Here is a 20,503-nt window from a genome sequence, read left to right as displayed (position 1 = left end):
TTACTTTATGTGAAAAATCTCTTCCTAATATCCAACCTAAACCACCCCTGGCACAGCTTGAGTCTGTGCCCTCTTGTCTTACTGCTAGTTGCCTGAGAGAAGAAACTGCCCCTCTCCTGACTACAACCTCCTTTCAGATAGTTGTAGAGGATGATAAGGTCACCCCTGAGCCTCCTCTTAGCTAGTGATCCTAACACAGATGTAATGGTTAGGAATCAAACCTGAACTACTAAGTTGTATACACACACACACATACACATCCTCTTTTGATCTTCTGAGGAAAGAAAAAATGCTGAAAAGCTGGAGCACAAATGATTTTAGGATGGAAATGAAGGTGAGAAAAGAGCTTAGATGTTGTTTGAATATGCGTCCTCTGCAATAACCATTCAGATCACGTTGGTCTAAAGGGGCTTTTTTGTTGTTGTTTTGAATGTAAAGGAGCAGTCTTAGCATTAAGCTTTTAAGGTGGTTTCAGCCTAGACCAGGAACCTTTACACATGCAGACCTTTCTTTTATTGTAGGAATCAGGTGTCATATTAATGACAATTTGATGACCTTGATTTGTTAAACACAGGCTTTCTTCTATTTTGCCTTTTGAAGTAGTAAAAAATAACAAAATCTCCAAACAAAGAAAAAATACTCACAGTTTTCTGCTTTCTGAATGTATGAAAACAAAACAGAGTGAGTTTGGATTTTTGTTTTGCATTATTCATTTGGTTTTTACTTCGTGCTCTGGAGAAACCCAGTGGTGAGGGAAGAGCTCACAGGCTTTTGAAAAATCAAGCCATCTACATATGTCTGAGGGCAACCAGGTTCAGTAGTGTGTTTCTAGGAGTTGAGCTTGGCCTGTCTGGTGACCACAGCTTCCATATGTGTGCCAAGTACCAGTCATCCCTTGTGTTTATCTCTCCTTCCAAATCCAGCAGAATTCCATTAAGGAAATGAAATATTCCTAATTTGGGTACTTCTGGACATAGTCTTTCTGATGCTTCAGCTCCCAGTGGCATAAGGAAGGCAGCGGGATGAATTTAAAACTCATGCTCTGGTTCTCCATGTCGTAGTATAATATAATGCATGAATATGATAAACAATATCCCTCCCTGGTTGCTGTTCTGTTCAGTTTCTGGGACATGTGAGCTCAATTTTTAGTGCAAAATATATCATGGGTGTGATTTGAATCACCATAATAGCTGAGTGCATCAGAAAACTTCTCATTTTAAGTATTACCATCGCAGAAGAGAAACAATGGCCTGTGTTTTATTGTTTGTTGTAATAGATTGAAATTATTGCTTTTAAAAGTTTGCCTCAGGTACCTTGGCTACAGTAGTGCTACTTTAACATAACAGGGTGATGCTTTGTGTCCCCTGCATTCAGAATAATGTCTGCAGGAAAATGCTCGAGATTGTATTTGTATGTCTTTTGATGGTATGTAAACTGTATTACATGCTGGGTTTGCTTCTTTGAAATTAAAATTCTGTGCTCATGTAGGAGCAGGCCTTTGAGGAATAACAGGAAGAATAGAGGTTGTATTTGAATTTACGATGCTAATGGTGATCATCTGCATTCCTTGGCCAGAGAGTTGCAGATTTTGGAGATTAAAAAAACATTCCAGCATTTTACTGGCATTATAAATAATCACACAGAGATGAAAACGTGCCTTTTCTTGCCAAAAGAATCTAGAAAAGCAGAAGATGGCAGGCCTGGAGGCCCAGAAGAGGCCCTTGATGTTGGCAGCACTGAACGGACTCTCAGTTGCTAGGGTTCCAGTGCCGGAGGACAGCCAGGATGAAGTCACCAAGGTGCCAATGGATGAGAGGGTAAGATGGAGGCTTATGAAATGTTGCTCATTCCCTTTGTTCCCAGCAGCATGAAGTTTCTAAATACTAAAATTTGATTTAGAATGTGAAAAAATTTCTCTTAAAAGTTTTCAGAGCCATTAACGCAAAAGGTCTGTGGTTAATGCTGGTGTCTCTTTGGATGCAGGCAAAGCATTAAATGTCTTGAATACTCACTGAAGTCGGTGAAAATGGAGGCTGTTCTCTGTTTCATCTAACTGTACCATGTCATACAAGCTCAAACTGCAAATCTAACACTTTCGCTAACATTTTTCACTTGATCAGGCAAAACTCTACAGTGCTTATCCATAAATACTTTCATGTTCTGATACAACTAAGGAGTTCAGTTAATGTCTCTAATGGAATTAAATGTCAAGGAAAAAAAGTTTGTTTGCCTCCTGATGTTTTTGCGCATGGGTGTGTGCATGTATATGGAATTTTGAAGTCAAAAATATTTGTTGCCATGAAGATTTGAAAAACATATTTGCAAAGAATCTTTGTGGGTTTCTGGATAGAAATTTGCAGCCTCGTGTTATCTGGTATGCAGACAGCAGCACTTAACCTCTGCCTGTACTTGTGTGGGGTTGGGTTCAACCACAGCCATTGCATTGCTAGTTAGGGAATATTTTGAAAATGTGAGCCTCTTCTTGCAGTCTGATCTTCTTCCTGAAAAAAAGTAAATTTAAAATACTTTAACAAATACCTTTATATGTTTAAATCGCATATTCATACTGAAATTATTACTGAACCAACAACTTATTTAGCACAAGTTTGCTTTTTGTGCTGTCAGTCTTCAAAAACATGGAGGTGGAATGTGAAACTGTAAAATTGGCTTGTGGTTTCAGTCAGTAGAAATAAGACTGTGTCATGTTTCCTCAGATAACTGCAGCTGCAAAAAGAAGTAAGACAATGCTATGGCTGGATATTGAAATTCAAAGAATGGATGGATGTGTCTAGAGGTATATGTTCTTCCCAGAAGAATTAATGGATTGGTGTTCCTTTCTGTTACATCTTAGTGCAAAATCTTGAAGAGGAAATTGGAAGAGGGGATGGTGTTTACAGAATACGAGCAGATTCCAAAGAAAAAGGCAGATGGGATCTTCACCACTGCTGCCTTGCCTGAAAACACTGAGCGCAACCGCATCAGGGAGGTTGTTCCTTACGAGGAGAACCGAGTAGAGCTGGTGCCAACCAAAGAAAATAATACAGGCTACATCAATGCTTCACACATAAAGGTAAAAGCTTTCTTGAATTTTGCTTTGCAAATGAAGGTGTGCTGAAGCTTTGTTTGCCTTTCTGGATGCACAGCAGCATTTTCTGTAACTCTGGAACTTCCAGAAGAGAAACTTAGTCATAATGTGTCACTGTACTATTGTGTCAGCATGGGCATCTCTAAAGTCCCTTATCAACTAACATGCATAAGTTGATTTAACTGCTGGACACTGGGAAGTCCTCTTGGAGAGGCATCCTTGCTTTTTTATGCCCACGTCTGCCAGCTGGTTGTGGAATGTCTCTATTGGTTAATGTTGAAAGAGATGCCATGTTCCTTAAACCTCATGAAAATGCATTAGATCAGCCCCAATGCCTGGAGCATACCCCTTAAAAAATGGGCAGCCAGTATGTGTTCCCATATATCAGTCCCAAAAGCCTTACAGGTCACCTGGGGACTACAACAACCCATGGAGAATCAGTCCCTGCAGCTGACTGGGGCACCCTGAAAATAATACTGTACAAGCTTTGACTTATTTATTTATTTATTTACTTTATTTATTAGCATATCAGATGCAATTTTTAAAAATTTGGGGATGTACCTCGGTATATGCAGTTCCATGCCCAAAGGAAAGACAACTCACAGAATCAATTAGGTTGAAAAGATCTCTGAGGTCATCAAGTCCAGTCTGGCCTAACACCACCATGTCAACTAGAACATGGCACTAAGTGCCATGTCCAGTCTTTCCTTAAACATCTCCAGGAACAGTGACTCCACCACCTCCCTGTGCAGTCCATTCCAGTGTCTAATCACACTTTATGGGAAGAAATTCCTTCTCATGTCCGAAATATATTGTTATGAGTAATTAATGCTCACATAGATACTGCAATTTTATATATAAAAAACCTTCTTTATTCTTTTTATGTTGAGAGTTGACTGATCTTAAAAGTTTTTTAAAGTATGCATTGATAATGGGCACACCTTGCTAATAAGATCCTTGTGTCTCTGACTGCAAACTGCATTGAACTTCCACGTTCAAATTACGGTTTTAGCAAGAAAACAGATTTCGTGCTAGTTCAACCTAGAAATAACTTATGATCTGACTGTTACTTACAAACATGGCCAGTTTTAACACTGAACTATGCTGCAGCGACTGCAGATGCTTGTTTTTCTCTAAGCTTCCAGTACTATTTGCAAAGTCATGGCTTTTTCTGTACCCTGAGAGAAGTAATAGCAGTCCTCTGCCTCAGATGACAGATTCTCTTCCTGTTAGAGAAGGCTGTCTGTTTTTTCTCATTGTCAAAGTCCAAATTAAAAGGAAATAATTCAAAAATAATGAATAAAACATCCTGTTAAATTAATACTTTCCTTGAGTAAGAGCCTTCTAAAAGTTTCTGAAGAGACTTGCTGGTCTTGATTGTGACTTACAGTGTCAAATCTTGTCAAATCAAAACAATTTCTGAACCAGGATCCTGGTAGTTTATCACTTTTCTGCATAGCCTGGTAGGTAGCAGATACTGAGTTTTAGCATAATCAGATGTTGCTATGATGATCGATTTCTAAATCCAAAATTTTTCAGCTACTTTGTAGGAGGCAAAAAAAAAAATTTAAATATATATTCCTAAATTATGCTCACAAAGCAGTACTAGCCAGAAAAGAATTTTCCCTGGCTAGTTTTGAGTCCACATTTTACCTTGTGTGTCAGTGTTGGATGCACACACATCTCACATGCATAGAGCATCCAGGAACAGACACCAATGTTTTGATGTCCTTGGCAGTATTTTCCTCTTGCACTCTTAGTGGTGCATGCAGAAGCCAAGCAGATGTGCTTTTGCTTAGAAGGTGAAATTGCATCTGTGAAATTTACCTCAGTAGCACAGTGTGTGTCTGTGTTTTCAGGCCAATATTTAATTTTTAATATCCCACAGTTAGGGCATTAGAATGCAGTAAACATTCCAGGCATCCCATTCCCTCCGGACTATATATGGTCCTTTCATATCATGTGCCAGGAGGCTGGATATTTGGATCAGCAGTCAGTAGACAAAGAAAACTCCTTTATCATCCTGATAAAGGAGGATTCCAGCTCCCACTGCTCAGTCTGCAAGGCCCACAGTTTTACAGTAATTCTCTGCTTATTTACCATTGTCCACTGCTGTTATGATACAAAGATCATTGTCTATACCAAAGAAAAAAAATTGTAATTAAATTTATGGATTAAGCAAAAAGGTTCTTAAGAGCACTGCATCTGACTGTTTGGCTCAGGTCAGTATTAACTTAAAAAGCTCAGTTATACTCTACCCACCACTCATGAGTGCACATGAGTAAGTGCAAAACCATCAAGTCCAAGTGCAAGGTGCTGGTTAGTGCTGTGCAGTTTACATTCATTCCCATCTAGTACAAGAACTTGAGGAGTCTACTTGCATTGGTCTTGCAGTTTTTAACCATCATTCCAAAAATAAAATGTTGTGTAGTATGAAATAAGAGAAGGAGCTGATATAGAGGGTCAAACAGTTTCCAATGCAGTGAAAAACTTGTTATCATACAAAAACTGTGTTAGTTACATGTGTAAAACCCCAAGCATCTCAGCTTAATGAACAGTTGTTTGGCTAACAAATAAATTGATTCTATTTCTGAAAATGTATTCCAACACCTATACCTCAAGCACAGTACATGGTTAAACCTGTCAGAGTTCTTGATTGTTTTTTGTAGCATTTTTCACCAGTACCTTGGTATTTATGGACGTGTCAGCATTTCTGTTGTAAATCTTCTTCTCTTGGATTTATCACTTCATGAGAAGTGGCTCTGGGCTAATACACAGAAATAGAAGGCTTTAACCTCAAAAGCAAAAATATTTTAACTTTCCAAAACAATTAGTTCATTTGGTTTTCCTTTTTTCTGCTAAGCATATTTTTGAAATTATATGTAGTAGCTTTAAAAACAGTTTGGCTTTTTAATCAAAATGTTTTGAAAATGTTTTTTACAAACCTTTCCTGATGAATAGCAAATGATATGTCATAAAACAATGAATTTTTATACCCAAGTGATTTGTTTTTTAACTGTCTAAGTATGATTTTCCACTTCTGTCAAATAAATGAAATTATGTTTTATACTGGCTAACTCGGAGGTAATGGCGGGTCAGTTCAGGGCACCACATAATTTATAGTGTGTAAAGCTGTGTGTTAATGGTTTTAAAAGAATTTCATTACATGTTGTTATGCAAGTGCACAAATATTTCTGTGAGATGTGGTTGGTAAACCAGTTACATATTGGGAAATAGATTTATATGACTACAGCTTTGGATAATTTTAAATTTCTCATGGCATTTGAAAGCTGTTTAATGTGCTGAATTTCCTTTATAGTAGTTTGCAACTTCTGAACTGAAAAACCCAAGATGAGTGAGGAGGAATAACTTGAAATGAAGCTGGTCTTGATGCCTTGATCTCATGCCTAGCTGGCAACAGGCCTATCTATCTCTGTGTTATGTGCATACAGTGTGTGGGTATGACTGTGTCCTCTGGGGATGCCATGCCCACATCTTCAGCAGTGACCAGTGTAGTAAGTCTGTTTAATAAATTACTTTTTGTCTGACTGGAAAACAATTGAGGGAGGTCCTAAACAGCAGAGGCCTTTAGCCCTTGTCATGCAAAAAGTCATTTGCATTCAGGCTTTTGCACTACCATGTGTTAATTTGCAGCAGTGTGATGCCTTTTTAATGCATATAAGCACTTCCTCTGGTCCTCAGCTTTTCTTTCATCTTGGGTCTGTGACAAAGCCCAGAGGACTCAGTCAGCTATTTATTTGTATTTAAGCCATATCAGAAACAGCGCCTAAAAAAAACCAGCCACTTTATTTTTCTGTCTGTACGATCCAGATGCAACAACAAGAAAAATAGATAACATTTAGGTCAAAGCTTTATGTTTATGGGCATCAAGACAGGACGAGGAAACACATTAGATTGTTTTGTCAGATTTGCCCTGATCAAAAGGATGACTTTTGTTCAAAATTTGAACAAAAGTGGAAGAACAAAGAAGTAAAGAATTCATTATAGTCTCTTTTGTTTCAAAGGTGGTTCTGGCACAGGCACTGCTGAGAATCTGGGCATTGACTGGTTGTTTTTTTCCCCCTTTCTCCCAGGTTACTGTAGGTGGAGAGGAATGGCATTACATTGCTACCCAAGGGCCTCTGCCACACACATGCCATGACTTCTGGCAGATGGTGTGGGAACAGGGGGTGAATGTTATAGCCATGGTCACAGCTGAAGAGGTACGTGAAATCACAGAATACAGTTCTTTCTGATGTGAGCAAATCTCCTGTTACCATCACTTCCCACTCCAGTAACCTGTTTTTTCTATCAACATCCCTTTTTCCTCTTACTTTTTAAAATATGCTTGAACTGCTTTAGTGTTGTACTTTGTAGCTTTCTGATACTCAGTTTGGCAAGCACTAAAGTGAAACAAGAAGTTCCCCCTTCTCTCTGCTTTGGCCAAGTCAAACAAAGACGTTTCCATTGGAATGTGAGAGTGCTGAACTGCTCCTGGTTAACATGACACAGACTTCCACACCATCCAAGGCCAGTTCTGCATACTGTCATTCTTATCAGCTGAAGAGAGACCAGAAGCTGTTGTTACTGTACAAGTGTCCATGTAAAAAAGTTTGTTAAAAAAATAAAACACAAGAAGCCCCACAGTCCAACCACTATGTGCTGTATTATAAAAACTGGTGCACGTTGTTAACTAACACCACATTCAACTTCATGCCTGGTTGCTTTCAGCAAGCACAGGCAGTACCAGAGCACATCAAGTCACGTCCAGTTCCCAAAGCTGATCAAGAATAGATACTTAGAAGCTGCTGAGGGGATCTCCTCCCATTTAAAGGATAGGCTTCCCCAGAAGGAGGATATTTATCAAGGTGGTGTAGGCTGTAGCTGTCTTTCACTGTGAGACAAGAGTTAGTTTTTCAATCAGTTTTACACTTAGAAATATTATATGACTGAGAGGTTTAAGTTTTAACGGATATCTTCTTTAGTTTGTAGGGTGCTCCTTGCTCTCCCAGTAATTTGAAATAAGAATACTTGGCTTATCTGCAGAGTTTTATGCCCTCTTTTTGTAGAGAATTATATTTGCAGGAACTAATGGTGTTTTGTTTTGTTATTAAGGAGGGAGGAAGAAGTAAGAGCCATCGTTACTGGCCTAAACTGGGCTCTAAACACAGCTCAGCCACTTATGGGAAGTTCAAGGTGACAACGAAGTTCCGCACAGACTCTGGCTGCTTTGCAACTACTGGTCTGAAGATCAAGCATCTTCTCTCTGGACAAGAGAGGACAGTGTGGCATTTGCAGTATACTGACTGGCCAGACCATGGGTGTCCAGAAGAAGTCCAAGGCTTTTTATGTAAGATTTCTTTAATTTGCACAATAAAATACATCAAGGAGAAGGTTCCTCACACTGAATTCAGTTCACTTACCTAGTTACAGCTGGGATTGTTATTAAATGGCTATTGCTGTGGCATATAAAGACCTCAACTAGATTGTACTTTTATGCGATTTGAAGAAAGAAAGTTGGGTTCAAGAGGTAGGAGCTAAGGTGATTAGCAGGAGGAAAAATCCAAGGCAGCAGCAGTGTGAAAGACTCAGGAAATTTTAAATAGTAGGATACCTCTGCTAGCTGCTCTGTCAGGGTAAGTTATCGCCACTTCCCAGCTACCCTAATGAGTGCAGGAGATGCTAGGCTGCACACACATGTGGTTGGAGAGGTCTGGGTGAGAGAGAAGCAGTTGTTGGTGAAGTAAGGCACAACTGCTCCAGTTTTTCTTGTTGCAAAAGAGCAGAGGGCTCTACCACATGTGCAGTAAGTCTGAGCTCCCTGCCACTCTTTGAAACACATGCACTCAGGCAATGCTTAAGGGCCTTCCCAATTACATATGGTACTGCTTCATGCATTTCTGAAATACAGCCATTATATTCATCTGTAATGTGTTCATAACACTTCCTGCTTCTTACCAAGTAATAAACACTCCCATATTAAGTAACAGGAGTTCAACCATTATTTAACCAAGGCCACATATCTGGCACTACAGTGCAGAATGATGCAGAGATCTTTAAATTACCACTGAAGGAATCTGTACATGCTGTACTGGTGTGTTGGAGATGCCTGCCCTCTAAGTTCCTGAAAGCTTTGCAGCTGCAGCAGCATAGCTCTGTGGCAGCTGAGTCCTCTTTCAGCAAGGCCATTAGTTCCCCTTCAGTCTTGACACAGCTACACTCCTTTAGTGACCCATTCTCCTTTGCATGGTACAAGCTCAGTGTAAATAGCATGTCATTTTCTCAGTTCTGTCACCAGGGCAGAAAATTAAAAATGAGATTTTTTTCTTCAGCAAAGGAGTGCCAAGGGATCTGTCTTCAAGGAAAAGTGATTGCCCAATTCCTAGTTTGTTTCATACTTTGTTTTTCCTACTAACCCCTGTAGCTGTGGCTGGACATGGTATTAATTGGAACCTGATTGTCCCCACTTCCTCTCTCCCATTGTTTGCTATTATGTACAGTCCCATTTCACTGTGTACATTAAAATGCAACGTTTCTGATGTTGGTAAGCCTTCAGCTGCAGCCTGCCAGTGGTGAAAGGACAGTTCAGGCTGCAGTGCCATGATACGAAGAATCAGAGCAGGAGAGTTCAGCTCAGGTCTCACTTCCCACTCTGACTGCTGAGAAGCTAAGTGAGCTTCCAGTACATAAAGTTCTCAGTGTGGTTTGACAGGAGAATGTGTTGAACAACAGTAGGACAGCCACACAAGACAACTGTTCTTGAGTCATGTGCTTTCTAGAAATGGCTTCAGGGAAAGCAAAGGCAGTGAGCTCCCAGAAGGGCTTATAGCTGTTGAGAAACAAACCCTGAGCAGAGAGGTGAGTGAGATTCTGTTGCACTCTAGAAAGGAGAATGAAGGGAGGAGGATACAGGGCAGATGGGTGGTCACTTCCCATCTGATACTGGCTTTGGCAGGTTTCAGTGAGTCTTAGTTGTTGTTTTGATCCCAGCCTGTTAATAGCAGGAATTGTTGTAAGTAATGTCTAGAATCATCTGCTCTGGGGACCTGGAGATTTGCAAAGGGGAAAATAGAATTTAATTTTTTAAGAGAACTATTTAATTTAAAGGAGCAGGCTCCCAAGTAATAATTGACACCCAGCTGGTACTTGCTGGATGCAATGCTGTACAACGCACCCTGGCCAAAATCATTAGTATGTTGTAAAATATGTAATTTATTGCCACTTTGACAAAGAATGACTTTTCCACATGCTTCTTTATCCCCCCAGTTTTTACATTTAGACATAGAGATGTCTGCAACCTTGCCTGCATTTTCTCTTGCAGCTTACTTGGAGGAGATACAGTCGGTGCGTCGCCACACTAACAGTGTGTTGGACAGCAGCAACACCTGCAACCCTCCCATCGTGGTCCACTGCAGCGCAGGGGTAGGAAGGACTGGAGTGGTTATTCTAACAGAACTGATGATTGGCTGCTTGGAGCATAATGAAGTAAGTCAGCTTCTTTTTTCAGGACAAATCCTGAGCTTGTTCCTTGTCTAACTTGCTACCTTTCTGAAGTTGAAATTAAAAGGTATTGAAGTGCTTTCTACTACCTTAGTGAGCAGGACAAGGGCCTTAAATGCAACAGGCAGATTTCCCATGGCAGGTTACTTGTTGTAGCTTTCTGTTTAGTTAGATATTCTGCATTTTTTATTAAGATTACTTTAATGCATTCAAAATTAGGGCTTTCTTCTCTCTTTTCAGAGTTTAATTTTTTTCATACTTGTGTTTAATTAAAAATCTAGAGGCAGCATGTTTATAAGTCCTTACTACCTGAGAGAAGCTAGAGAATAATGTCCTTGCTCTTTTAACTAAAGTTTTCTGGTCTCTAAATTTGCTCCTTGGACTCCTTCCTCTCTCTTGTATGGACTGTAATCTCATCTGGAGCAAAACTTAACTGTGTCATAAAAATAAGGTGGATGTATGTTGGGGAATAGAGCTTCAGGATTTGCTGCTGGTATTACAAGTAATACGGTCTGGGGTTAAGAATAAGAGCACCAGTGGAGTAACCATGTATAGCAACTTGCTTTTCACACTTACATCACTGGGGAACTGTCCAGGCAGAACATTGCATCTTGACTAACAACATGCCACACAGTTTTAACACGTCAGCTATGGAAACTGGGGATTTCTCTTGTCACAGAAACTGCTCAAAGACCACTTGTACAGACAAATAAGAATTACAGCAAGAGTGGCAAATAGACATATATCATCTGCCCCTCCCAATAATCAGCTGCTGGATGAGTTCAGGGAAGACTGAAGGCTCCAGCACTTGTCATTCTGTAGTTACGAAACTGCTAGAAATCCTGGGCTCAGTTCAGCTGAGACAAACCTTCTCCACCTCTGCTTGGGCCTTACTAGAGATGAAGCTGTCCTGTAGATCTATGTCACAATTTACACTTTTTTTCCTTTGCTTTTTATTCGTGGGGGAGGCAGGTGGGGGAGGAAGGGAAAGAAGGAGATGGCCTGGACAAGCAAGGGCCCACAGGTATGTGCTTTGGGAATTTTGGAGCTGTTCTGTGCTGACTACTGCTCAGCAACTGCTCCTGTGTGAGGCAATGGCTCCAACTCTTGTGCCTGCTTGACTTCCCTTACACACTGGCACCTGGAAGTGACTGTTTCTGTTGTTCATGCAGCAGCCATGACATTTCTGCACACTAGAGGAAAGCTGGAGAGTTACAAGAGCCATCCCTGAATTGCTTGCAAGCACCAGTGTAGCTGTGTCTGCTTTATAGTAAACTCTGTATGTCCACAGAAACAAAAACTGAGGGTGGTCAGCATGGTCTGGCCACCTCGGTTTGTCTGTGGTTACAGAAGTCACTCATTTAGCAAACAATAGCTGAGTAGCAAGTGAAGATAAAGGCAGTACCTCAACATCTAAGTATGGGGATGAGCCTTGACATAATTCATAAGAATTTTCACCAGTTTCACTAGGACCTGATGGCAGTGTTCAATAATAAGGGATTTCTCTGATGTCCCTTAATTAAAGCATTCTTTTGTCATGATTAATAGTGAAAATCATCATTAATATTAAATACAGTTTTCCTTAAGGGCTTTGCTGCTCTAGATTGTACTAAATTAATGTTTCTGGTTTGTTAAAACCTAATGAAAAATCTTAATAGTATGTTTTAAGTTTGTGACAAATACTGCATTCTGCATAGAGTTGGTTTCTTTTCATGAAGCAGTTTTTGTTGATTTTGAATTAGGATTAATTGGGGTTTTATCTGAAATAAAATTACTCATGATTTAAACTATTTTAGTCTTAGGAATTGGTTGAGTTCCTCAGAAGTGTCCCAGTAAGTAGATGTATTAACATCTTGCAGTGAAGGAAAACAGGGAGTGAGGTTGAAAATCTTGATACAGACCATCTTGGAAAGTCTGCAGCAGTGCTGGAACAAAAACCAGAACTCCTGAGTTTGAGGTTTCAGGTTTAGTAAAAATCCATGTTTAATCAAATTCTATACAGCTTCAGTCACCGGCTTCTGGGCAACGGCTGGTTGAGTCTAAAGCTGTGTATCTCATTGCAGGGATAGAATTTCAGTAACTGCTGCATATCAAGTAAATGTCACATCATTACATCCTTACTGCTGTAGACATGTAGTACAAGAAAGTAATTGAGATCCTGCTCTATCAACTTTTAGTTCAGACTTGGCATTGGGACATTAACTCATGATTGCAGCTGCAGCATGTTTTCATAGGGGAGGCCTTTTGGCTTGAGAGTCAACTGAGTAGCAGTTTTATTTGTTCTGTTTGCAAGTGCCAGCTTAGCAAAGCATAGCAAGTCTTTTTCTGTTTTTGACATGTACGTTGTGGTGAAGGTGAGTTTAAGGATTCTGCTTACCTGGAGTCAAATGCTAAGTTGACTATAAATAGTGAGGCTGGATAGGCAGGATGGGGTTTTCTTTCATTTCTGAGATGAGGCAAAGGCATCTCCATTCTGAGGAGGTGCATGGCTCACTCCATGTCCACTAAAAATCAAAGAGCTGTCAAGCACCAAACTGCTGAGAGAGGAACATGGTGTGCAGGTCGAAGCTGGCTTGCATTTTTGTTGCAGTTGTTCAGGTGAGATCAGGTTCCACATGACTGCTGAGCAAGGACCACATGGCTTTCAGAAGCATCTGAATCCACAGGACTTTCTGGGCTAACTTTCTCTAAGTTAGACAAGTTAGCTGGAAAGAGTTTGTGTTTTTCTTTGCACCTGTTTGGTAATAATATGACATTACTCATCACAAATCTTTACACTTGTTGACTCTTCAGTGACGTTATTTTATAACAGCTTGTTGGGGTATGTGGCAGAATATTTGGCCTTGTTTTCAGAAAGTGATAGCCTATGAGTTAAGACTTGTTTACATGGAATGGAGATTCTGAGTTTTATATATATGGACAGAAATGGATATGCAGCATGACTTTTATTTTAAACTTTCCAGGAAACTTCCCATATGCCTGGAAGCAGATTCCATGCTCAGTTGGGCCTCCAAGGGTTAGCAGCAATCTTAATTTGTTTCTCAGTGCATTTATCCAGGCATTATGCTTGTAACATTTCTCATCTCACTCAAAAGACTCATTAGGTTCCTATTTGTGTTTCTCTAATGGCAAACTGGCATTACAAAGTGGAGTTTGTGTTGCCTGATAAGAGTAGCTGTTCTGCAGTTTTGTATCTTGAACTGCTTAAGAGCTTCCTTAAAACTAGCACGTATCTTAGTGCTTGCATTTATTACTGCCATAGAAAATTTGTGTTCCTCATCTTGGGTCGTATTACACATGTTTGAATTTGAGCCTGGCAGGCTGAGCCTCATGGCTCAATGACTTATAAATTCCTTGAGTACCTGTTGTAACAGATAAAACACAATAACATCATAGGATTTTTGTTCCCTAAATGCCAGAGCTTAGATGATAACACCAAATGAAATTTGCAGTGATTTCTAATGTTTTACCTCATGGACCTCTGTTTTCATGCAACTCATCTGAGTTCAAACCGTTACAAGGTACCTGTGCCCCAGTGTGCTCATGGGCTTAGGGATGTATTTCCACAGGGATCTCCTTACCTATGCCTACTTACTGTACTTTACTTCCTGCTGCAGAGCATTTTGAGGGCATGGGAGTGAATTTCTTTTGGATGAAACTAAGTTGGAAGATGCCTTCTTGGAGAAGACCTAATGTGTCCCAGCTGCTAGTGGCTGCTCAGTAGATGGCAACAGACCAATGCTGACCTCAAGTCTGCAAAACACGTATTGTGGATACTGGGCCCTTGTTTCACTTTACGGGTGTATTTCTCCTCTAGTGTTACTTATTAATATAGACTTGGCTGTGGGAGGTCAAGTATTGGAGTTTCTGGATCTTTTGTTGACAATGAGTTCTCTTCCTTTTTAGTGAAAGGATCAGTATATTTGTCTGCATTTTTAATTTTGTCCAAGGAACCTCTGTTCTTATGATCCTGATGCCTCTTTGCCATTTGAAAAATCGCTCAGATCCTCCCTCTCTGAATAAGTTTGACTGTGGATCAAACAAGTGGCCATGAGGTTTGCTGATGCACTCAGGGGTGGAGTCTGAACTGGGCTATGTAATCTCAGCTGTTGTTGTAAGTTTTGTACTAGACCTTCGTGATACATCCAGCCTTTGACCTGAGATACTACAATATATTTGGTTTATTTTACTGAGTAGAAAATTAGGTATATTGAAGCAGAAAAAAACTCTAAAATGAAGCAGCCCTTTGTTAGAGTGTTCACCTGATGATCCACTGAGAGGTAATTGGTGGTGCACAACTGGAAGACAAGTCTTCAGCTATCTATGTTCCTTGAAACAAAACTTGGTGAAAAAAAAATGTAGTATTTCAGTACAGGTACTTATAATGCATTACATTATATAACTACACTGTAATTCCCTGTGTCAGCTAACTGATATGAGACAATAATTGTTTGATTTAATGAACCTACATACTTATGCTTTTTTCTTTCCCCTTGCTTTACAGAAAATGGATGTTCCTGTGATGCTGAGACACCTGCGGGAACAGAGAATGTTTATGATCCAGACCATAGCCCAGTACAAGTTTGTCTATCAAGTGCTCATACAATTCCTGCAAAACTCCAGACTTATTTAATCTTTTCAAACATCCCAGACCCAGCTTTGTGGATCTGACTGAACCTTACTGATGAACAAGGGGAACTGCCTTGACAACACTGTGTGCATATATTGCACTTTTTAAAGTTGTCTTGAAAGTAAGGAATGATTGTTCCTTACTAGTCTCCCAAGGATTATTTTATACAAGATATAATTTATTTTTCTTGGAATAACTTTTGAATTACTTTAATAACTCATAAAACTTGTAGTGACCTTCAAAGTGAACCACATTTTACATGACTGGTCTGCATTGTAACGTGTCTGTAAGGAAAGCAATCCTCTGTAAAGGTAGTTTACTGGCTTTTATTTTGCTACACAGCTTCTGAAAGGAATGGTTATTTGGCAGTGGGATTTTTCTCACATAAGAATGTTCTGGACCCAGGCAGATGGCTTTCATGACAAAAAAACCAAGACCTGCTAGATGTCAGCTACAGCTCTGTATGAGTGGAAGCTGAGGGAACACAGCACAGAGACCTGAGCTTCTACACACGCAGCTGGGCACACTACAGAGGGCTCAAACACAGGACATTGTCAGGACAGAGTGTTTTGGGTGCTAAACTGTTCAATTTTCACAAGAATTATGGTTTTAGATTAGTCCTTGAAATAATCAATATTGGATCTTTTAAATGAGGTCTTTGCTACTGTGTGCAGCCCTTGAAGGGATTCATAAGAAGCAGTGTAGTGTGAAATGCAGTGACCCACAGCAGGCTGAAGTCAGTGGATGAGTATTTCTAATAACTGTGCTGGACTGAGAGTAGAATAGCAGAGGATTTTCAACCAAATGCATCTGAAAAAAATAAATCACAGAATCATAGAATCAGTCAGGTTGGAAGGGATCATAGTGGGTTATCTGGTCCAAACTCCCTGCTCAAACAGGGCCAGAGCACATGGCACAGGATTGTGTCCAGACAGTTCTTGAATACTTCCAGTGAGGGAGAATCCACAGCCTCTCTGGGCAATCTTTTCCAGAGCGCAGTGACTTGCACAGTAAAAATCAAACCAAGCACCTTCTCATGAATTACACTGAAAGTACTGTTGCCTTGAAGCTCACCTCCTGTAGAAAAGCAATCTCATTCAAATTAGGTATCTCCAGTTGCTTTAGTTTTGGCATGTAAAGAACTACCATCCAATGGGTGGAGAAGGGATCAGGCTGGAGAGGAGCCTTGGAGGTCTCTGGTCCCAGCCCTGCTCACCCCACTGCTAACTTTAGACTTGGATAGGCTTGCCCAGGGTCACTTCCAATTTCAGAATTTTCAGGGGTGAAGATTTCACAGCCTTTCAGGGCACGTGATGCAATGTGGTTACTCCACCATAATGAAATTATCTTTCTTGGTGTTCCTTTCCCAGATACACTTAATATTTCAGTCCCATTGTTGCTTTTTGGCTGCATCCTGACCCTCAAACCCTGGTTAATGTACAAGAGGCTAAGGCTACAAGCACTCTCCATGTCAGCACTGAAGGGACCTACACACCTACCTTTCCCTAAAATCAGTGGGAGCTCAAGCTAAGGCTCTGAACCAGAATGTTTCTTAAATGTGTTTAAAACTGTGCCATGTTGATTAGGTACTGTGCAATACAGGCCCAACAATGTGACAAGGACTGTGGTGAAAACTTCTAGCTACCAATAAATGGAGAGGAGTTATTTTGCTGTAATACCTCGACCGTGTTCCTTTCAGGGATCAGTTGAGTTTTCAGTCAACTTCAGTTTTCCTCTAATTTCTTCTGCCAGTGCCAACATATCTCTTGTTAAATTAGCAGCAACCATTTAAAGTCTTTTCAGCAGCATCTGCATGATAATTGCACAGAGATGCTTTATATCTGGGAAAAAAGCCAAGGAATAAACCTTGAAGCAAAGTGTATTAAATTAGTTATCTCGTTATAACTTTTTGAATAATTTCCTAATGATGAATTAAGTTTGAACTCAGAGCTGTCAAGTCCCATTGCTCCACTTGGATGTGAGAAGTAGAAAATCAGGAGGGAAAAGAATCTGTTCCTATGTCTTATTATTCAGCTGCTCTTGGCTGAAATGTGTACTGCTTCTACAGTGAGCACAGACAAGTAATTACGTAAGAGAGTGTAAAGAGCTGTGTTTGAAGGGAAGAAAATTAAGCAAATGGTTTTTATGCAAAGATGCGTTATAGGTGTCTTAGAAAAATACTAATTAGAAAAAGGCACCAAAAATCCTTTCTAAATTAAGTCAGTGCCTATTAATGAGCCAAATAAGTGGCCATGTAGTAAACAGTCATTTCCAATTAACTCCTAATGTGGTTGGTATGGTAGATAGAGGCCAATGTGACTGACTCATTTTTTCCCTTTCATTGTCAAAGAATGGTAGTTTTAAACTTTTCCTTTCATCTGACTTCAATGTATTTTTCCTTGCTAGATTTTATCTTGACTAGATCTGCTAATATCATAAGTGAATTGGTCTGGTGCACGTCTTCAGAGGTTCCTTTCCACCCCAGCTTGCAACCGACTCTCAGATTGCCGATGTTTTATGGTTGAAATGTGATACAGTTTTGTAAGGGAAAAATGAACCTTCTGACTTTGAACCTGTTGTAGTTTTATCGGGCTGAAATTGCTTGGGCAGTATTTCCTAACCTTTAGGGAGTGACAGGAAAATGCATTTTGCATCCAATTTCATTAGTCACAGCAGGAACAAACACATGAGACTTAAAGCAACAGTGCTGTTTAGTTTCTGTCCCACAGACTTTTCAAGAGCAGAGCCCTTAGGGAGGAAAGGTCAGTTTGGAATTACTGTATGTTCTGTTACATGTTTTTTTCTTACATCAAAGCAGGACAGTGAGCAGGTTCTAAGAGATCAGTTTCATCCATTTGGAGTAAAGTCAGGATTGAAAATCTCACAAAGATGCATCAATGAATGGAGCTGCACCTAACAAGTTTGACACAGGCAGTCTTCTCCCAGAGCACCCATGTTGCAGGCTGGCATGTTTAGACTATGCTCCCTGATAAACTTGCAGTGGATGAGTAAGTCTGGCTCAGGAATCCATCGTGTCTGTTTTCCTTTTTGTGCACTCTTCATCTCTATTTAATACCCTTTGGGGGTTTTTCCCTTTAAACTCTTACCAATGACACTATCGAGGTGCTGGCATAATTTTTTGGTTAAACTTATGGTCTGACCATTTCATGCCTAATATTGTTCTATTGGGGATGGGAGAGATGGCAGCTGAACTCTGATGCTGCTCAATGCTGTGGGCATCCTGTTTCTGTCCTCCAGGATGGTGGACATTAGCTGCTCAGCTTCTACTTGTTCCAGATCCTACAAAGGCCTGTTTTGGCACCTTTTGTCCTTGACTATGTAAGAAAAGATGAAGATTGTTCCCACAAACATTTTCCTTTATAGGTATACAGGGACCTTATCAGAAATAACTTGTCTCTAAACTAATTTCAGCTGTCAGGACACACATCTGTGAGAATTTATTCAACCCACTGCTAACACCTGAAGTACATTGAAGGATCTTTCTATTCCACTTAAATCAGCTGCCTCAACTACAAATATTATTAAATATTTGCATGATTTCAAAAGCTGAGAGGTTTTTTAATTACTTTCTTGTAAACAAGCAGAAATGCAAATGACAAAACATAGACTAGTCATTCTTTTCCAACCTAAGTGCTTCAATAGGGATGGTCATTGCAAGCTAAGACATTTTTTGATCCAATACCTGCTATGCCTGTGTAGTCCCCAAGCAACTCTAAATGCTAATGGCCAATCTTATACTTGGATATAGTACACAAATCTATAGGGGAAAAAAGCTAGGGTGGCACCTACTGCAGGAAATAAAAGCTGCATCATATTGCAGGAGCAAATACCTGAACCGACCATGAAAGGAAGGACTGTATGAAAATAGCATTTAACCACTCTTCTACAAAAATTAATATAAATCTGCTGATGTATACTTCAGGTCATATGGAGTTTGGGGATGAGTTTCAATGTCAGTAGAAGAAAGGGCTGCATGTCCAGAGCCCCAAAGGCAACTGTCACCAGCTCATGCTTAGCTTTCTAGAGAGGTTTTCTTGTAGAATCTGGTGCTATGGGAACTATAGCTGCCACTTGAGTCTTTAGAGAGGACATTATACATGCAGCTGCTTTCAGGGATTGTGATTTGAGGAAGGGAACAGCTGGCTGCTTAGGCTGTGGGGCAAACAACAGAAGATGGAGGTATTAACCATAAATAAACTTTTGTTAGATTGTGAAACAAAACAGTGCATGGGTCAAAAGTAGCAGTGTTTATATAGATATTTAATGTAAAGATATTTTGTCAGTGTTCTTAGAGTATCTTAGATTACAGTTCCATTGGTTCCTCATAGCTATTGTCTGGCTGGCATTTCTTTGAAGTTTTGTTGCCTGTGCTTTGTGTGCATCTTCACCACAAGTTTCCCATGTCCTACACCAGCAGGACTTTGCCTTTGGCAAGTGAACTGGCAATCAGTGATAAAACAGCAGCTCACACTGGAGAATCCAGTGCTATTTAACAGCAAGGGGAGTACTAATACTGCAGCTGATCTCTGAAATTAATAGAGTGCTTAACAGTTTTACTCTTCCAAATCACCTGGGTAAGGACTCAGTGGTTGGACAGATACTCTGCTCCAGGTATTTCAGGGACAGTGCTCTCTGGTTGGGCTGACAGGCATAAAAGAGGAAAGCTTCACACAAACTACTTTTATGGCCAGTTGGAGGGCACACCCTGACTTAGTGGCTGGTAGTGGACACTTAAGGAAGAAAGACAAATATATCTAGAAAAGGGTGCTCAGCCCCTCTAGTGCACCTGGCAGCCAGTCCTTTAGGGGCTTCCTGAGGCCAAAGTTGTATCCTGCTCACTGTGTTTAGTAACTACTGATGGATTCATCTTCCATGAATTGCATAACCTTTTCTTTAGAAGCCATTTATTCCTCTGGCCTTCACAATGTCCTGTGCTGGTGAGTTCTACAGCTTAATTGTAGATGTCATGTATAAGAACTTCCTTTCTGTGTATGTTAAATAAATGTATTTTCTTGCTGCTACTCAGTCTTTAAAATAAAGCAAATCTTTAGTGCCAGAAACACTGTTAATAGGATATTTATCCTTTGAGATTGCTCCATATGGAAAACATGTTTTCCTCACTAGTAAAGTACCTTTCTTTGGTTATTTTACAAAGGAAAAAAGTTTACATATGCAGATGACTGTAATATTCCCATATGTATTTGTGTGGAACATGTTAAATGAAATAACATGTTTAATTTTTAGGTCACTGGATTTTACTGTCCTGT

The 20,503-nt window shown here is 40.0% G+C and overlaps 1 protein-coding gene across 1 annotated transcript in view; it reads left to right on the top strand.

Annotated features, from left to right (window-relative positions):
* The window catches only part of PTPN14 (protein tyrosine phosphatase, non-receptor type 14), a 40,023-nt gene extending 24,453 nt beyond the window's left edge, over positions 1-15,570 (top strand). The window contains exons 12-17 of the mRNA XM_009076932.1: positions 1,674-1,817; positions 2,852-3,070; positions 7,180-7,308; positions 8,201-8,435; positions 10,407-10,570; positions 15,090-15,570. Of these exons, the coding sequence (XP_009075180.1) occupies positions 1,674-1,817; positions 2,852-3,070; positions 7,180-7,308; positions 8,201-8,435; positions 10,407-10,570; positions 15,090-15,218 (1,020 nt within the window). The 3' untranslated portion in view covers positions 15,219-15,570. The remainder of the gene's footprint in view (positions 1-1,673; positions 1,818-2,851; positions 3,071-7,179; positions 7,309-8,200; positions 8,436-10,406; positions 10,571-15,089) is intronic.
* The last annotated feature ends 4,933 nt before the right edge of the window (positions 15,571-20,503 follow it).

This window comes from Acanthisitta chloris, unplaced genomic scaffold (assembly GCF_000695815.1).
Source record: "Acanthisitta chloris isolate BGI_N310 unplaced genomic scaffold, ASM69581v1 scaffold14170, whole genome shotgun sequence".
In the NCBI taxonomy this organism is placed as follows: Eukaryota; Metazoa; Chordata; class Aves; order Passeriformes; family Acanthisittidae; genus Acanthisitta; species Acanthisitta chloris.
The sequence above is the reverse complement of the archived record's forward strand: the minus strand, read 5'-3'. Positions and strand labels throughout refer to the sequence as shown.